The 19232-nt window shown below is 55.3% G+C and overlaps 1 protein-coding gene across 5 annotated transcripts in view; it reads left to right on the top strand.

The window, feature by feature from the left end:
* Positions 1 to 3696: 3696 nt before the first annotated feature.
* The window catches only part of CFAP92 (cilia and flagella associated protein 92 (putative)), a 127101-nt gene continuing 111565 nt past the window's right edge, over positions 3697 to 19232 (top strand). For all 5 annotated transcript variants that reach the window (XR_011647575.1, XR_011647574.1, XR_011647573.1 and 2 more), the window contains exons 1-5: positions 3697 to 4005; positions 4622 to 4929; positions 7459 to 7649; positions 12731 to 12935; positions 19056 to 19193. Coding sequence is in view for 1 of the 5 variants with exons in the window: in XM_058288326.2 (XP_058144309.1) it covers positions 4656 to 4929; positions 7459 to 7649; positions 12731 to 12935; positions 19056 to 19193 (808 nt within the window). In the remaining 4 variants the exon portion in view is untranslated. The remainder of the gene's footprint in view (positions 4006 to 4621; positions 4930 to 7458; positions 7650 to 12730; positions 12936 to 19055; positions 19194 to 19232) is intronic.

Genomic DNA, 19232 nt, shown 5'->3' with positions numbered 1-19232 from the left:
CTGAGCCATACAGTGCTTTAATCATCCTCATAGACGCACAAGGTAGTTTTTGGTTTTTCTCTGTTTAAACAACACTGCAAGCACATAGTCTATAATATTTCCTGAGTGATTTAGCAATGGTCAAAGGGTAAGAACATTTCAAAAGCTCTAGGTACTGCTGAAATTTTTTTTTCAGAAAGTTGGTATTGTCTACACAGTCCCCAGAAGCATCTGGGAATGTCCTTGAGCCCTCATTTTCAATGTCATCAAGCTTTTGGATTGTTAGGAATCTTGGCTAATGGATTTACTTAGTGTACAGATGCCCAGCTTTTCCTCTGTTAAAAATGGGCCTTCTGTTAGGCAAAGATTTTTTAGGTCTGACACAAAAATCACAACCCATAAAAGCAAAAAGTGATAAATTGGACCTCATCAAAATCTAAAACATTTGCCCTTCAAAAGACACCATTAACAAAATGAAAAGATAAGCAGGAGACTGGAAGAAAATGTTTGCAAAATACATGTCCCATAAAGGACTTGAATCTAGAATTTACAAAGTCTTACAAGTTAATAATGAGACAATCATTAAATGGACAAAAGATGCAAATCAATATTTCTCCAAGGATGATTTATAAATGGCCAATAAGCACATAAGAAGATGCTCAACATCATTAGTCATTAGGGAAGTACATATTAAAACCACAATGAAATACCATTTCACACCAATTGGAATTGGCTATAATAAGTAAGACAGACAATAACAAATGTTGATGAGAATGTGGATAAACAGCAACTCTCCTATATTGCTGATGGGACTGTAAAATGGTACAGCTATTTTGGAAAACAGGTTGGCAGTTTCTCAAAAAGTTAAGTATAAACCTACCATATGACTTAGCAATTCTACTCCTAGATATCTACCCAAGAGAAATGAAAACACAAAGATTTGCATATGAATGTTCATAGCAGCATTATTCATAATATTCCCCAAACTGGAAACAGCCTAAATGTTTATCAACTGATGGTTACCAAAAAAATGTGGTCAACTGATAGTTAGAAAAAATGTGGTATATCATGCAATGGAATACTATTCAGCAATAAAAAGAACAAATTGCTAAAGGAAGAAGCTTAATGCCACAAAGGACCACATTGTATGATACCACTTATAGGAAATGTCCAGAAAAGGCAAATCGATAGAGAAAGAAAATAGATGAGTGACTGCCTGAGGCTGGAGGTGAGTATGGAGATTCATTGTAAATGTGCTGGGAGAATCTTATGGGGTGTGTGTGTGTGTGTGAAAATGTTTTGAAACTGATTTGTGGTGATGATTGCACTGTTCAATAAAGTTACCAAAAATCATGGAATTGTAACACTTGAAAGGGGTGAATTTTAGGATATGTAAACTCAACCTCAATAAAGCTGTAAGAAAAATGAGGAGCCTGCTTTAGCTAAGATAGGGACGGCAAGAAAAGGAGGGTATAGCTGTTTCCCAATGCCTTTCCATCTTCAGGGAGTCCTCTGGGGGCCCCGTGGAAGCTTTGAGGCTCCCCCGCCCTGGTAAGTGGTAATAGATTGTTCAATGGTCACATATTCTTTCCATCCCTGGACATCTGTCCCTTTGTAATGTGACATTGTCTGTCTTCCCATCAAGAGGCAAAATTTTTTCCTCCATCCCCCCTGAATCTGGGCTGGCCTTGTGACTTGCTTTGGACTGAGGGGGTGAGGTCTACACCAGTTCCAGGTCCAGATGCAGATTCCACCCTTGACCTCTCTGAGCCCTGGCCTGAGAATGCCTTATGAGAAAGCCAGGCTAGCCTCCCGTAGGATGTGGGGCTCCGTAGAGGGGAGCTGAGGTACCCTGGCCAACAGCCACCAACAACTGCCAGGCATGTGGGGGAGACTATTAGACCTTGTATTTCCCTAGACCCTCCAGATAAATACAGTCCAGAGAGTGCATCAGGTGAGATCTGCAGAGGAGTCACCCAGCTCACCCATAAAAGTGCAAGAAAGAAGAAATAGGTTGTTGTTTTAAGCCTTTAAGTTCTGGGCTTGTTTGTTACGCAGCAGCATACAACTGAAATAGAAGCCCTCTTCCCTTTGCTTCAGGCCTTGCCAGCCTTCCAGCCATCTTTGCTGAGGGGATGTTGCAGACCCTCCTCTCACACCCGAGTACCAGCTGGCACCCCTCTATGCTCACTCTATTCCAGGGTGCCTCTGTGTCTTCCCTGGACACTGTATCTCTCACAGCAGTGATTCCAAACCCTGGCTGTGCAATAGAATCCTGGTGTAGGTTTGTTTAAAAATACAGATGGGTCCTGTTGGAGTTATTTATTGTTATGCAAGAAGTCACCCCAAAACTTACTGGCTTAAAAGAGCAATAAATTCCTTTGCTCATAAATCTGCAATTTGATCAAGGTCTGATGAAGACGGCTTGATTCTGCTACACACAGTGCCAGCCACAGTCGCTCAAAGGCCCAAGTGAGCTGTAAAACACAAATCTGATCAGGTCTCTCCCTCTACAGAAAACTTAATGTGGCTCCCCTCTGCCCACGATCTAGGTGCCCTGCTGACCCCAGCCCCCACTCCAGCATCATCAGCCCTTCCCTAAACTTGCCTTTGCATGTGCCGTTCGCTCTGCCTGGAAAGCCTTCTCTTGCTCTCACTCACTGCCTGGCAAACCCCAAAGCCTGGCATTTGTCACCTCTTCCATGAAGCCTGCCTGCCCCTCCAGACAGTCACTGCTGAGTTGTGTCCTCTGCCCCACCCACTTGGGTTTCTCGTCTTTTAAGACAGGCACCAGTGCTTTCTCACCTTTGAGGGGTTTTGCAGGATGCGCACAGGCTTTATGGTCAGACTGACCTGGATTTCAATCCAGTGCCCGACAGTCTTGTGGTGCGGCCTTGGGCAAATGGCTTCACCTCTCGAAGCCTCAAGTTCATCATCTCTAAATTGGGGCTCATGACCCAAAATACAGAATTCTCTTGATATTTTAAAGACATCAATGGCAGAAGCAGAATGCCTGTATGGGAGAGGTTTGGGGGTGGAAATCTGAGTTTGAAGAGCCAATCACCTAAGCTAGAAAGATTCCTTTGCCATCATCAAAAATGGAGGGGGGGGTTGGTGAAGGCAGGAGGAGCAAGCACCGCCCTCCCCATTACGCAGGGAAGAGCAAAGCACACAGTAGATGCTTACAGAGTCGTAACTCCCGAGAGGGAGCAGAAGAGAGTGAGGGGGAGAGAGAGGAGAGAGGAGGAGAAAGGAGAGAGGAGGGGGAGGAGAGGGGGAGAGAGGAGAGGGGGGGGGGAGGAAAGAGGAGAGGGGAGGAAAGAGGAGGGGGAGGAGAGAGGGGAGGAGAGAGGAGGGGGAAGAGGAGAGGGAGAGGAGGAGAGAGAGAGGGAAGGAGAGGGGGGAGAAGGGAGGAGAGGGGGGAGAAAGGAGGGGAGAGGGAGGAGGGGAGAGGGAGAGGGGGAAAGAGGAGGTGAGAGGGGAGAAGGAGAGGAGAGGGGAAGAGGAGGAGAGAGGAGGAGAGAGGGGGAGAGAGGAGAAAGGGGAGGAGGGCGGAGAGAGAGAGGGAAAGAGAGGGGGAGAAGGGAGGAGGGAGAGAGGAAGGAGAAGGAGGGGAGGAGGAGGAGAGGGGAGGAGAGAGGGGAGGAGGGGAGGAGAGAGGAGGGGAGGAGAGAGGAGGGGAGGAGGGGAGGAGGGGAGGAGAGAGGAGGGGAGAGAGAGAATGAGGAGGAGGGAGGAAGGAAAGAGGGGAAGGAGAAGGGAAGAAAAAAGAGATAAACCCCCAGCGCCGGAGCTGGGGCTCGACTAGGCGATCAGCCCTCTCAGCGCACCTGGGCTGGGCCAGCCCCTGAGCGGAAGTCCCGCCCCTCGAGCCCGCCCGGCCGCCCGTCTCCTAGCAACCGCCAAAGCTTGCGGCAGGCCCCCAGCGTGGCTCCAGCGCGGCTCCTGCTCCGCCGCCGGCCGCGTGCGGGACCCTCCTGGCCCGAGGGGCTGGCGAGCGGCCGCGGGCTGGCGGCCCAGCTCTAGGTACGCGGGGCCCGGGCCTGGGACCCCGCCCGGCCCTGGGCCGCCGCAGCCCGGCCGCGCCTCCTCACCCTCGGGCGCAGCTTCCCTCCGAGCGCCCGCCCGGCCTGTGCCCTGTGCCCGGGGCCCCGCTCAGGGCTCCTCTCGTCTGGTCCCTGGGGTCCTCGGCCTCCTTGGCCTCGCTGGGCTGCTGCGCCTGCTGGCCCTCTCCCCAGGGGCCTAACCCACGCTGACCTTGGCTGCGGCTCGCCCCGGGCCCCGGGGGAGGCCTCCCTCCAGTGGGAGGAGAGGGGAGCGGGGAGGCGCTCGCGGAGGAGGCCTGCCTGGAGCGCAAACGACTGAGCGCATCTGTGGAAGCAGGGGCAGCTGGGCGGGAGAGGATGGGGGCTCGGCGGGAGAGGGGGGCGGCCCAGTCGTCGTTCCCTGAGGGGTCTTCCTGCGTCCGTCCTCTAAATTGATCGAGTCCCTGTGTGCCAGGCAGCACTGGAGGACCTCGGTCATTCACCCGGAACAGGGCGGAGGCAGGAAGGGAGCGGGCCGGAGTCGGGGGCTTCCTGGAAGAGGCAGCGCGCGCCTCCTGGCGGCCAGGGTGATGTCGTGCGCCTTTATTTTTTCCCAGCGGCAGTGCCGAGTCGGGCGGGGCGCGCTGCGGGATGTCGCTGCAAGCCTGGGAGTGGGAGGACGAGGACCGGCTCAGCGCAGGGCCCCTTTCTTCCATCGCCAGCCCTTCCCAGTCACAGAGCGAGTTCGATGTGGACGAGTACCTCAAGGTCAAGGACAGGGCCCAGGGGGCGGAGTCGAACTCCACCTTCGAGTGCAGCGGCAGCATTCAGTCTTCCAGCGGGCCTGGCAGCACCTGCAACTCTGACGTGCCGCAGGTGGTTCCCTGCAGCTTCATCATCTCCTTGGCCTTCCCGGAGAATGTCGGTAGGTGCCAGAGCAGAATTCCAACCTCCTCTGCAAAAAGGGAGCGCAGGAGCTGAGCCAGAAAAGCACCTGCATTTGGGGGGTGCAGGGACTGTCGGCCAGGCAGGGTAAGTAGTTGCATGTGCTTCACATACTTAGTCCTCTTAACCACCTGAAGAAGCAGGCGATGCTATTTTTACCTTTAAAAAAAAACAGGTGAAGAAATCACAGAGAGTTAAGGTGATGGTCCCCATAGGGGTTTGTGTATCGCCTGAGTTGCTTGTTAAAATATAGCTTATTTTGTATGTATTTCTACTCAGATCCACTGACTCACAAATCTGTGAGTGCAAAAGGACATCAGTTAGTGATCGCTGTGAAAGTGCTGTGTAACACGCCTGAACAAGTGGCTTCAGACAGCCAGGCTTTGTCTCTTGGATGTGCAGCTCGGCTCATCTAGGCTGTGCATCTAGCTCATCCGCGGGAACTTCCTCTCTCTCCTCCTCCTCCTGGAGCAGTGGGGCTAGCCCAGACGCGTCTTAGAATGGGAAGGGGCAAGCCCAGTCACAAAAGCACGTCTTCCTTTGGGCACATCCCCCCTGCAAACACATTATTTGCAGAAGTCTGCGTGGTTGAAGCACACGACCAGAGGCAGAGAAAAGTACCCCACCTCTTGATATACCTAGTAATAGATGTTTCTTTCTGCTTGAATTCTTCCACCTTGATCAATGATTTACGATTTTCCTTGTAGTTCTATCAATTATTCCCTTAGACATTTTTGGAGGCTATTCGATTAAGTATATTTCATGTCTAAAATTGCTGTCTCTTTTCGGAGAATTGAACTTTTTGTCCTTAAGTAGTGACCTTCTCGGTCCATAGTAATGCTTTTTATGTTGGGTCTATTAGCAGCAAGCAAAATAGCCTGGAAAAAGACATCTGGCAAATACCAACCAAAAGAAAATTGGTGCTTATTTTGATCACTTTTATCCCTCATGTGTTGTATCAACTTCTAGTTGTTTTTTTCTTATTTTGGTACGTCCTCCAAAGGCATTTTAAAGTAGATCTTTGTGTGGCAAAACTTTATAAGCCCTTGCATGCCTGTGGATATTTTATCATGTGATTACCTTTGAATGACAGATTGACTGGGTATAAAATTCTAGGCTCAATGTTTGTTTTTCCCTCCAACACTTGAGTATTTCTGACTGTATATATAAAGGTTTATAATAATTTAAGAGAAATGAGAACCTATGAATTCTACCCTGCAACTTATTTTTAAATTTGGTGACATATTTTAGGTATCTTTGAGGATATGAGCACAAGCTTACTTATTATTTATTTATTTTGCTGCTGTTGTTTCTAACACCTAAATAGTACTCATTGTATTGCTCTCCTCTTATTTATCCTACCCCCTTACTGGAGCTTTTAGGTTGTTTCCAATTTTTCTCTGTTATGATTCTGTAATGGACATCCTTGTATGCATATCATGGTGCATAAGTATGGACGCTTCTATAGCCTGAATTTCAAGAAGTAGAATTGGTGGGTTTGAGGTATACATTTACAGTTTTTTTTAATAGATATTGTCAACTTGCCTTCCAAAAGGCTTATAATAACTTGCTCTCCCACTGACAGAAAATGAGAGGGGTCTGCTGGCTACTTCCTGGCTCCACCTTGGATGGAGTCAGAACTGTGAAGAGCTGCAAGCTTTTCACCCTGTTTCTTCTTCACAGGAAGTTCTAATGCCTGCCAAGAACCAGCAGGAGAAGAAACTTTCTTCCAAATTCTGTACAAAGCTAATTACTCCGGTGGTATGAAATTATGCAGAAGCAGCCTCCTGAGTGTTAAAAACTTGAACTTTTTAAAGAGAATCTTGTTTTTATGTAAGAACATTTGGATGAAATATTTATAGAGCTCCAGAGGCCCCTCCTTATGGAATGAAAAGCCCCCACCTACAAGGTCAAGTGTAAGCTCAAGGGCAGGCCATGGAGGGCGCTTGGGCTCTGGGCTCTGGCTGAAGCTGCAGCCTCGCCTTCTGCCTCCTGTTACCTCCTGTTACCACATTTTGCACATCTTCACTCAAGGTTTTTGCTAGGCTGTTTCCTTTGTCTGGAATGCTTACTCTGTCTGCCAGCTTCACACCTCCTGGGAGGCCTCATGCCAGAATTTGTCATACTTCAGAACCTCACTCCTGAGTCTATTTTTACACAAATCATATTATACAAATCTTTTTTTTTTTTTTTAATCTACGTCTTACGAAGGGCCAGGACGAGGGTGAAGTGAAGGAGGCATCTCGGGCCAAAAGTATAAGGAGACACTTGTTCTCTGAGCCACCCCCTAAAATGTTGCACCCCAGTTGCCTCATTTGCCTTGCCCTAATCCAGGTGCCACAACCCTACTGGATAGGGGTACTGAACCTGCCTCTGAAACCCCAAGCCTAGCGAGTACTGTGGGGTCCACAGCTCCCCACAGGCTCTTCCTTGCTCTAGGAGACTGTGGAGACAGGTCTGCTTTTCCGTGTAAAGTTAAAACAAGACTCATTAAACCTTTATCTTCTAGGTCATAGAGGAAAATATGCACACTTGATTGAAAAATATAAAAAACATTCTAAACTGGAGAAATTTGGTGCAAAGTTTCGCCGTTTCTACCACATCGAGTATTTCTTTCTGCCTGATGACCGAGAGCCTAAACGAGTTGACGTGGTGGTGTTTCCAGCGGTGGCCAAAGTGTTCTCGGAGTCAGGAATAAAGGTGTGTTTGTGTGTGTGTGTGCGGCCTTGCATGTGGCCCGATACTCATTGTCCAAAGTGTGGTCCACAAGTTTGCAACGTCCACACCCCTGGGAGCTTGTTAGGAATGCAGGGTCTTGGACCCTTGCTCAGCCCTACTCAGTGAGAGCCTGTAGTGGCCTAGCGTGAGTTCACAGGACTTGTCATTTAGATGTTTTTACCCAGTAGTTTCTTGGGTGTCTCAACTCTTGCCCGCCCTCCCTCCCTCACTCCCTTCCTTTTTTTTTTTTTTCTTTCTCTCACTTTCTCATGTATTTGGCTTTCCCTCTGGCTTTCTATCTCTCTCACTTCCTCTCCCTCCTCTTCCCCTTCCTCTTCCCCCTCCCCTGCTTCCTTCCCCTCCCCTCTTTCCCCTCCTCCTTCCCCTCCCCCGTCCTTTCCCCTTCTTCCCTTCTCCCTGTCCCTCCCTCTCATCTCCCTCTTCTTCCTTCCTTGATTTGTGTGTGTTTTGGGCTCCCTCCTGGCAGTAGTCCGCTCTGGGCCAGTGTTTGGAATTAATTGGAGATGACACTATTTGCAGAATAACTGTCCCAATTTTACTTTTCCCAAAGAACTCAGGGGTCTGGTAGAGCCTGGTATGTAACACCCCATTTCCTGATCTGAGTTTGGAGCCAACAGAGAGCCAGATGCAGAAGTTGATGGATGGAGAGCAGGGTACCAATCTGGCTGCCGAAGACCGGCCGCGGCCCTCTGAGCTGGAGGCACAGCCCCTTGGCCTCCGCCAGCCGGGCCCCTCCTGCAGCAGAGAGCAGATGCGCAGGCACCGGCTGAGCGGGGCGTGCGGCCCTCCTGCAGACCTGCCAGCCAGCTATGCCTCTCTTCCTGTAGGGGGAGGCAGGAGGCCGCTGGGGTAATCAGGCTGAGGCCCCGTCAGGTGGCAAACTCAAAGTCCCCCACCCCAGAGCCGCTGGGTAGAGCCTTCAAGGTCTCTGCAGCGCCATGGGGGGCCCTGTGGCGGGCTGGGGGTGTGCCAGTCTGGGTGCTGGCCTCATGGCTTCAGGCAAGTCTCCTCCTTGGGCTCCTGAGCACTGGGAGTGTCTGGCGCATTGAAGCCATTCTGTAGGTGTTTGTTGATTGACTGAGTGTGCCTGTCAGGCCCAGCAAAGCCCAGATTCCCTCAGTCCCGATGGGGGATCGGCAGCCGAGGAGGGCGGGACGTGCGGTGGGGACTAGCAGTCAAACAAGAGCGCGGGAATGAAGGAAAGACACAAGGAAGGGTGGTCCCAGGGGCTGCAGTTCCTTCACAGGCTAGCCCTGAAGGACACGGGCAGAGTGGCTGAAGGCGTCCTGCCTGGCCCCTCGCTCCCAGCACCCCCCTGCTCCCAGCTTCCGCTTTGCCTCCACCACACCCCACATGCGGCCACCTGCTTTCCCTGCCTCCCGCGGGCCCGGGGGGATCCAGGCCTCTTCGCGTAGGAGCTGCTGGAGGCAGGCAGGCGGGCTCCAAACCCAGGCCGCCTGAAGCTCTAACCCCCCAACCTCAGTTTCCTCTTATGAAAAATCACGGACAGTGACACCTTCCTTGCAGCCTCCTTATAAGTAATACGTTAAATTAAAAATATAATGTGCAGTGGTGGCTGTAAAAACAGCTAATAAAAGGATTGGGTAAATACGCAGAAATCAAGTTGCTGGCTAGTCCAGCAAACACGGGGTATAACCTCATCTGCCGCTCAGTGTTGGCCCCCTGCCCGGCAAGGCCTCTGCCTGCCCTCTGACAGGAGTGGCCGGGATGTCCTCTCTGCCCCTCTCCTGTGTCCACCAAAGCAGCTTCTCTGTCCATGCCTGCCCTGCCTGCACTGGAGCCCGGGCCCCTTCCGTGTGAGCGGAGGCACCCAGCGTTGCTGTTCGGCCCGACCCGGCTGAGAGCCTCCCCTGCCCTCCTCCTCTGCTGCTTCCCCAAAGGGCACGAGGCCCCAGAGGGGCAGTGCCTGAGCATGTAGGCTTGCCTCGGGCTTGGAGAGAGTGGTGGGACATGTGGCCGAGAAACAATGACCGAGGGCCTTCTGTGGTCAAGCAGGTGGGGGCGGCTGCCTGCCAGTGGACAGAGGCTGAGCCATTCGCCAGCGCCTCTTAAAGATGCCATGGCCAGGGCGGCAAGGCCCTCCTAGCGCCATTCCACAGCCAGAGCCCCCCGACATCGCTCTACACGCTCCACAGCCAGAGCCCCCAACGTTGTTCCTCACCCCACAGCTAGAGCCCCCGACGTCGCTCCACACGCTCCATAGCCAGAGCCCCCGATGTCGCTCCACACCCCACAGCCAGAGCCCCCGACGTCGCTCCACACACCCCACAGCTAGAGCCCCCGACGTTGTTCCTCACTCCACAGCTAGAGCCCCCGACGTCGCTCCACACCCCACAGCTAGAGCCCCCGACGTCGCTCCACACGCTCCACAGCCACAGCCCCCGACGTCGCTCCACACCCCACAGCCAGAGCCCCCGACGTCGCTCCACACCCCACAGCCAGAGCCCCCGACGTCGCTCCACACCCCACAGCCAGAGCCCCCGACGTCGTTCCACACGCCCCACAGCTAGAGCCCCCGACGTCGTTCCACACGCTCCACAGCTAGAGCCCCCGACGTCGCTCCACACTCCACAGCCAGAGCCCCCGACGTCGCTCCACACTCCACAGCCAGAGCCCCCGACGTCGCTCCACACCCCACAGCCAGAGCCCCCGACGTCGCTCCACACACCCCACAGCCAGAGCCCCCGACGTCGCTCCACACCCCACAGCCAGAGCCCCCGACGTCGCTCCACACTCCACAGCCAGAGCCCCCGACGTCGCTCCACACCCCACAGCCAGAGCCCCCGACGTCGTTCCACACGCTCCACAGCCAGAGCCCCCGACGTCGCTCCACACCCCACAGCTAGAGCCCCCGACGTCGCTCCACACTCCACAGCCAGAGCCCCCGACGTCGCTCCACACCCCACAGCTAGAGCCCCCGACGTCGTTCCACACGCTCCACAGCTGGAGCCCCCGACGTCGCTCCACACCCCACAGCTAGAGCCCCCGACGTCGCTCCACACTCCACAGCCAGAGCCCCCGACGTCGCTCCACACTCCACAGCTAGAGCCCCCGACGTTGTTCCTCACTCCACAGCTAGAGCCCCCGACGTCGTTCCACACCCCACAGCTAGAGCCCCCGACGTCGTTCCACACGCCCCACAGCTAGAGCCCCCGACGTCGCTCCACACACCCCACAGCTAGAGCCCCCGACGTTGTTCCTCACTCCACAGCTAGAGCCCCCGACGTCGCTCCACACTCCACAGCCAGAGCCCCCGACGTCGCTCCACACACCCCACAGCTAGAGCCCCCGACGTTGTTCCTCACTCCACAGCTAGAGCCCCCGACGTCGCTCCACACCCCACAGCTAGAGCCCCCGACGTCGTTCCACACGCTCCACAGCTAGAGCCCCCGACGTCGCTCCACACTCCACAGCCAGAGCCCCCGACGTCGCTCCACACTCCACAGCCAGAGCCCCCGACGTCGCTCCACACCCCACAGCCAGAGCCCCCGACGTCGTTCCACACGCTCCACAGCTAGAGCCCCCGACGTCGCTCCACACCCCACAGCCAGAGCCCCCGACGTCGCTCCACACCCCACAGCCAGAGCCCCCGACGTCGCTCCACACTCCACAGCCAGAGCCCCCGACGTCGCTCCACACCCCACAGCCAGAGCCCCCGACGTCGTTCCACACGCTCCACAGCTAGAGCCCCCGACGTCGCTCCACACCCCACAGCTAGAGCCCCCGACGTCGCTCCACACTCCACAGCCAGAGCCCCCGACGTCGCTCCACACCCCACAGCTAGAGCCCCCGACGTCGTTCCACACGCTCCACAGCTGGAGCCCCCGACGTCGCTCCACACCCCACAGCTAGAGCCCCCGACGTCGCTCCACACTCCACAGCCAGAGCCCCCGACGTCGCTCCACACTCCACAGCTAGAGCCCCCGACGTTGTTCCTCACTCCACAGCTAGAGCCCCCGACGTCGTTCCACACCCCACAGCTAGAGCCCCCGACGTCGTTCCACACGCCCCACAGCTAGAGCCCCCGACGTCGCTCCACACACCCCACAGCTAGAGCCCCCGACGTTGTTCCTCACTCCACAGCTAGAGCCCCCGACGTCGCTCCACACTCCACAGCCAGAGCCCCCGACGTCGCTCCACACACCCCACAGCCAGAGCCCCCGACGTCGCTCCACACTCCACAGCTAGAGCCCCCGACGTCGCTCCACACTCCACAGCCAGAGCCCCCTGACGTCGCTCCACACCCCACAGCTAGAGCCCCCGACGTCATTTCACACCCCACAGCTAGAGCCCCCGACGTCGCTCCACACGCTCCACAGCCAGAGCCCCCGATGTCGCTCCACACTCCACAGCTAGAGCCCCCGACGTCGCTCCACACTCCACAGCCAGAGCCCCCGACGTCGCTCCACACGCTCCACAGCTAGAGCCCCCGACGTCGTTCCACACTCCACAGCCAGAGCCCCCGACGTCGCTCCACACTCCACAGCCAGAGCCCCCGACGTCGCTCCACACCCCACAGCCAGAGCCCCCGACGTCGCTCCACACCCCACAGCCAGAGCCCCCGACGTCGCTCCACACCCCACAGCCAGAGCCCCCGACGTCGCTCCACACCCCACAGCCAGAGCCCCCGACGTCGCTCCACACCCCACAGCCAGAGCCCCCGACGTCGCTCCACACTCCACAGCCAGAGCCCCCGACGTCGTTCCACACGCTCCACAGCCAGAGCCCCCGACGTCGCTCCACACGCTCCACAGCCAGAGCCCCCGACGTCGCTCCACACGCTCCACAGCCAGAGCCCTCGACGTCGCTCCACACTCCACAGCCAGAGCCCCCCAACGTTGCTCCACACTCCACAGCTAGAGCCCCCGACTTCGCTCCACACTCCACAGCTAGAGCCCCCGACGTCGCTCCACACACTCCACAGCTAGAGCCCCCGACGTCGCTCCACACGCTCCACAGCTAGAGCCCCCGACGTCGCTCCACACCCCACAGCCAGAGCCCCCCAACGTTGTTTCACACAGACGGTGAAGCCGTGGCACGAGGGCGACAAGATCTGGGTGTCATGGTCCCAGACGTTTAACATCAGCGTGACCAAGGAATTACTAAAGAAACTGAATTTCCACAAAATCACTGTGAGGCTCTGGGACTCTAAAGAGAAAGTCTCGAGAAAAGTCCGCTATTACCGGCTGAAGACCTCCGGGCACTCGGACGATTCCTGCTGTTTTGGTAAGTCAGGGCTTCAGTTGCGGTGGGCAGGTTTCTAGAGGCTTCTTGCTAGTAACGGGATAAAAGCCAGCCGGCCTCCTTCCCTCCTCTCCCTCCTCAGGGGGCCTCCTTGGTCCCTGGGTGGCTGGACGTCGTGGCCCTTCCACCCGTGTGGGTGGCACGACTCTGGGGCTGGGCAGGCAGGGGTCTGCGCCCAGACGTGGGGCCCCCGCCACCTTCTGGGACCCCAGCCCAGGACAGCGCTCCTGGGAACTCTCTGGAATAAGAACATTCTAGGTAGTCCATCGGGGCAGGGGGAAGGGCAGGTCACTGCTGAGTGGGTGGTGAAGTTCTGGTGACAGAGGGTGGTGCCGATGGCAGCACATTGTGAGGGGGCTAATACCCCTGAGTGTACACGTCAACGTGGTCCAAATGGGAAGTTTTTAATGTTATATATGTACGTTGCCACCATAAAAGAAATGAAAATTGATTTGGGGGTCCAGGTAATTTTTTTAAATCCCGTCACTCTGGGACCACCATTGAACATTTTCATGTAGAGCCTTCTAGGTCTTATTTGTGCAAATACACCAGTGTGGGAAAGGCTCCTTAACTCTCCTCCAGGGTCGCTCGGGAGGGCCAGCGACCCAGGCTCTGGAGTCAGACGGCGAGGGTTCAGTCCTGTCTCCCTCTCACCGCTGGACACCTTGGGCACGCCCGGAACACGCCCTTCTCACCTGTGAACACACTGGACACCTGGGCACGCCGGGACACGCCCTTCTCACCTGTGAACACGGGACACCTTGGGCACGCCCGGGACACGCCCTTCTCACCTGTGAACACGCTGGGCACCTTGGGCACACCCGGGACACGCCCTTCTCACCTGTGAACACGGGACACCTTGGGCACGCCCGGGACACGCCCTTCTCACCTGTGAACACGGGACACCTTGGGCACGCCCGGAACACGCCCTTCTCACCTGTGAACACGCTGGGCACCTTGGGCACGCCCGGAACACGCCCTTCTCACCTGTGAACACGGGACACCTTGGGCACGCCCGGAACACGCCCTTCTCACCTGTGAACACGCTGGACACCTTGGGCACGCCCGGGGACAACGCCCTTCTCACCTGTGAACACGCTGGGCACCTTGGGCACGCCCGGGGACAACGCCCTTCTCACCTGTGAACACGCTGGGCACCTTGGGCACGCCCGGGACACGCCCTTCTCACCTGTGAACACGCTGGACACCTTGGGCACGCCCGGGACACGCCCTTCTCACCTGTGAACACGCTGGGCACCTTGGGCACGCCCGGGACACGCCCTTCTCACCTGTGAACACGGGACACCTTGGGCACGCCCGGGACATGCCCTTCTCACCTGTGAACACGCTGGACACCTTGGGCACGCCCGGGACACGCCCTTCTCACCTGTGAACACGCTGGGCACCTTGGGCACGCCCGGGACACGCCCTTCTCACCTGTGAACACGCTGGGCACCTTGGGCACGCCCGGGACACGCCCTTCTCACCTGTGAACACGCTGGGCACCTTGGGCACGCCTGGGACACGCCCTTCTCACCTGTGAACACGCTGGGCACCTTGGGCACGCCCGGGACACACCCTTCTCACCTGTGAACACGCTGGGCACCTTGGGCACGCCCGGAACACGCCCTTCTCACCTGTGAACACGCTGGGCACCTTGGGCACGCCCGGACACACCCTTCTCACCTGTGAACACGCTGGGCACCTTGGGCACGCCCGGAACACGCCCTTCTCACCTGTGAACACGCTGGGCACCTTGGGCACGCCCGGGACACGCCCTTCTCACCTGTGAACACGGGACACCTTGGGCACGCCCGGGACATGCCCTTCTCACCTGTGACACACGCTGGGCACCTTGGGCACGCCCGGGACACGCCCTTCTCACCTGTGAACACGGGACACCTTGGGCACGCCCGGGACATGCCCTTCTCACCTGTGACCACGCTGGACACCTTGGGCACGCCCGGGACATGCCCTTCTCACCTGTGAACACGCTGGACACCTTGGGCACGCCCGGGACACGCCCTTCTCACCTGTGAACACGCTGGGCACCTTGGGCACGCCCGGGACAACGCCCTTCTCACCTGTGAACACGCTGGGCACCTTGGGCACGCCTGGGACACGCCCTTCTCACCTGTGAACACGCTGGGCACCTTGGGCACGCCCGGGACACACCCTTCTCACCTGTGAACACGCTGGGCACCTTGGGCACGCCCGGAACACGCCCTTCTCACCTGTGAACACGCTGGGCACCTTGGGCACGCCCGGGACACACCCTTCTCACCTGTGAACACGCTGGGCACCTTGGGCACGCCCGGAACACGCCCTTCTCACCTGTGAACACGCTGGGCACCTTGGGCACGCCCGGGACACGCCCTTCTCACCTGTGAACACGCTGGACACCTTGGGCACGCCCGGAACACGCCCTTCTCACCTGTGAACACACTGGACACCTTGGGCACGCCCGGAACACGCCCTTCTCACCTGTGAACACGCTGGACACCTTGGGCATGCCCGGGACACGCCCTTCTCACCTGTGAACACACTGGACACCTTGGGCACGCCCGGGACATGCCCTTCTCACCTGTGAACACACTGGACACCTTGGGCACGCCCGGGACACACCCTTCTCACCTGTGAACACGGGACACCTTGGGCACGCCCGGGACATGCCCTTCTCACCTGTGAACACGCTGGACACCTTGGGCACACCCGGGACACGCCCTTCTCACCTGTGAACACGCTGGGCACCTTGGGCACGCCCGGAACACGCCCTTCTCACCTGTGAACACGCTGGACACCTTGGGCACGCCCGGAACACGCCCTTCTCACCTGTGAACACACTGGACACCTTGGGCATGCCCGGGACACGCCCTTCTCACCTGTGAACACGGGACAATCAACAGTAGCTCTGCCCGCTGGGCCGGGAGGTGGGGCCGGACGCCCACTCCTGGCACCCGCCTGGTCTGTGAGGAAATGGAAGGTGACCTCGGCACGGCGGCGCTTGTAAGAAGCGGCCTGATTATTAGAGGTGTTAGGAGTGTTTTAAAATGCGCATGTTAGACTCCAGGAAGCGCGGTGCTGCTCCTGTCAGCTTCTGGACGAGTCCGATTATCACAGCGAGCACCTGGGGACGGTCAATCACTCCAAGCGCGCGGCGGAGCCCAGTGCTGTGTGTCTGGAAAGCTGCCGCTTCCTCAGGGGTCCCAGCCTACCTTCTCAGGGAACCTTTCTGACATTGGAGGCTTGGATTCCCATTTTTCCTTTCTCGTATACCCACCCTTGGTGTTGCTGACATCTGGGGCTGGGTCATTCTTTGGTTTTGGGTGCCCCGCTGTGCATCTGCAGGGTGCTCTGCAGCATCTTTGGCCTCTTAGATGCCAGAGATGCCCCTTCCCCCGGTTGTGCCCATCAAAAATGCCTGCAGACTTGGCCTGATGTCCCCCGGGTGGGTGAGTGAAACTGCTCCTGGCTGAAAATCACTGCTTTCCATCTGAACTCCTAACTGCAGGCTTCCCATGTGAGAAGGTGGGCTGCAAGGGGACTTTCCTCACCTGCACCAGCGGAGAGGCCCATTGCCCTCAGTCGTGGGCTCGCCCACTTAGCTCAGACGCAGCGGGAGAGTCTAGGGCCTGCGTGCCCTGATCTGCTGAGCCAGAATTCCTGGGCACGCTCATTATAATGAGCACAGCAAACACTGTGGGTTTATAAATGTGGTTGTGGCTGAAAGGGGTAGTCTCGGGAGGTTAATGTCAATTTTAAGACAGCTAGGGGATAATCTAGGGGCTGCATGACACTGGTTTGGGTGGTATATGAGGACTGTGGTTAATAGTATAAATATAAGAATGTTCCTCTCACAGGGTGTTAAGGACAGAGCGATGCATGAGAAAAATACAACTAATGTAACTTACAGACTATAGTTAACAGTAATATTGTAATATTTTTGTAGCAAAGGCAAAGAAAGTACTAAATCAATGCTAAAGGTGAAAAAGAATATGGGTTTAATTTTATGAGATGTGACTATGACTAAGCATTTTTTCTTTGTTTTCCTCATTAACAAGGAGACCTTGGTCATGTCATTTAATCAGTCTGTGCTCATTTACGTATCTTTCAGAACACTGGGGAAACAATTGAGTTTGTTTTTAGGATCAAATGAGATATCTGTGCCTGGACAGAACTTTTTAATGCAATCCTTCCATAATTTGTAAAGCTGCCCTTTGTTGATTTATTTTTTGAAGTTGAAATAAAGTTTGCTTAAAAACAAACAAGGGAAGCAGATGTGGCTCAACATGAGATAGAGCATCTGCCTACCGTGTAGGAGGTCCAAGGATTTGATACCCAGGGCCTCCTGGCTCATGTGGTGAGCTGGCTCACGTGCAGTGCTGCTGCGCACAGAGTGTGCCGATCCACTCAGGGACGACCCCGCATAAGGGATCCCCCCATGCAAGAAGCGGCCCCTGTGCAAGGAGAGCCACCCCACATGAAACCACAGCCCGCCCAGGAGTGGTGCCTCACTCGGAGAGCTGACGCAGCAAGATGATGCAACAAAAAGAGACACAGATCCCCAGTGCCACCTGATGAAAATACAAGCAGACACAGAAGAACACACAAAAAATGGACGCAGAGAGCAGACAATGGGGTGGGAGGGGGCAGTGGGAGAGAAATAAATCTTTTTTAAAAAGTTTCTGTTCACTTTGTGAAATAATTTAGAAATAGACTAGCAAAAAGGAAAAAAACAAAACAAAACCAAAATTATATGAAGGCTGTCCAGAGACAGGCATCGTCCACCTTTTCCTGTGTGTTTGAGATGTGGGTACAAATGTGCCAATTTTATCTGCTGTACCTGTCGTCTTGAGTCCTGCCTTCTTCGCTTTAAAGGCATCGTATGGAAAGCCTTGTTTCTCAGGGGAGCGGAGGCGCTGTCAGGTGTGTTCAGGCTGTGTAAGGGGCCAGGGCTTCCACTTTGGTGCGCGGTAGGGCGTGGGTCAGGGCTTGCCAGCTCCAGCCTGCTGGTGGTGAGTGCCGCATCCCAACCCCAGCTGGCATTCCTCTTCTCTTCACTCTGCTCCTCCTCTCGTCATCTCCATAGCGGAAGTGACTCCATCACTCCTGAAGCCCCCACGCCATATCTAACTCCTCCTACGCCCTCAGCTCTTGGCCACTCAGCCCCCATCCAAAATCTAGTTGGTGTCCAGACCCGTCCTTTGGCCTGACTGGGGTTTTCTCCTGTCCACTCTTCCCTTCCACCAGGCATGAGCTTTCTTTATCACCCCTTCGACCCCAGCACTTCATTGCTCTGTAACTTTTCATGCCTGCTCAGTGCCTTAGGGGACAAATTCCAGACTCAGGCATTTCGCCGTCTGCGCCTCAAAGCTTCTTTCTTGCTGCTACTCCTGCCTTCACATCCTAGCCCCTCCTCATTTCCGGGCCTGCCTTCAGCCATACCTTGCAGGGGGGGTAGGGGGCAGCTCTTGGCCTCCTCACTTTCTCCAAAAATTCTATCCATCCTTCAGTATCAAATCAAATCTCATCTCTTTAATGCATCCTCCATCCTCTCCATTCATTCATTCATTCATAAACACACACATGCACACGCACCCCCCCTCCCCCCATTCATTTGTTATTCTATTTGGCTATTGCCGTGTGCAGGCCAGGCCCATAGTGATGGAATTGAGAGACATGGGGTTGCATTTCCTAGCTGGGGAGCTCTGGGCATACTCCTGGCTTTGCTAATGGAGCAGCTCTTGGACAGCAGGAAAGTTACATGTCAAATTCCTCATCTGTAAAATGCACAAAGTGGGAAGTCTTCCTTGGCATGACTGTATGATTAAATAGAGCAAATCATGTCAAGGGCTTCCTTGCCTTATTTGGAGAAAATTCTTGGCAGATGAGAGCTGAGTACCTTTCCCAAACATCTGTTGATCATTCTTTTGAATGTCTTGGTATCTGAGGATAGCCCTTTTAGGCAGCAACTCCAGGAGAGCAGGGATTTGTCACATCCATCATTTTATCTCTAGCACCAAGAGAATGTCATAAACAGTAGTAGGTGTTCAATAAGTACCTATGATTGATTGATTGATCCTTTATTCTCCTGCCTTCTAGAGGAAGTGAAATGTTTGGTTGCAAATCAAAGAAAACTATCTGAAGAAATCAAAGCTAGCAATGTCAGAGAGGTGGAGAGCCAGGAGTATCTACCAGGAAAACAAGAAAAAGCAGAAACATTCCCCAAGTCTTTGCAAGGTGAGTGGAGATGGCTTCTGTGGACTACCTGAGTTGCAA

Source organism: Dasypus novemcinctus, chromosome 26 (genome assembly GCF_030445035.2).
Source record: "Dasypus novemcinctus isolate mDasNov1 chromosome 26, mDasNov1.1.hap2, whole genome shotgun sequence".
NCBI classification, from domain to species: domain Eukaryota; kingdom Metazoa; phylum Chordata; class Mammalia; order Cingulata; family Dasypodidae; genus Dasypus; species Dasypus novemcinctus.
The sequence above is the reverse complement of the archived record's forward strand: the minus strand, read 5'-3'. Positions and strand labels throughout refer to the sequence as shown.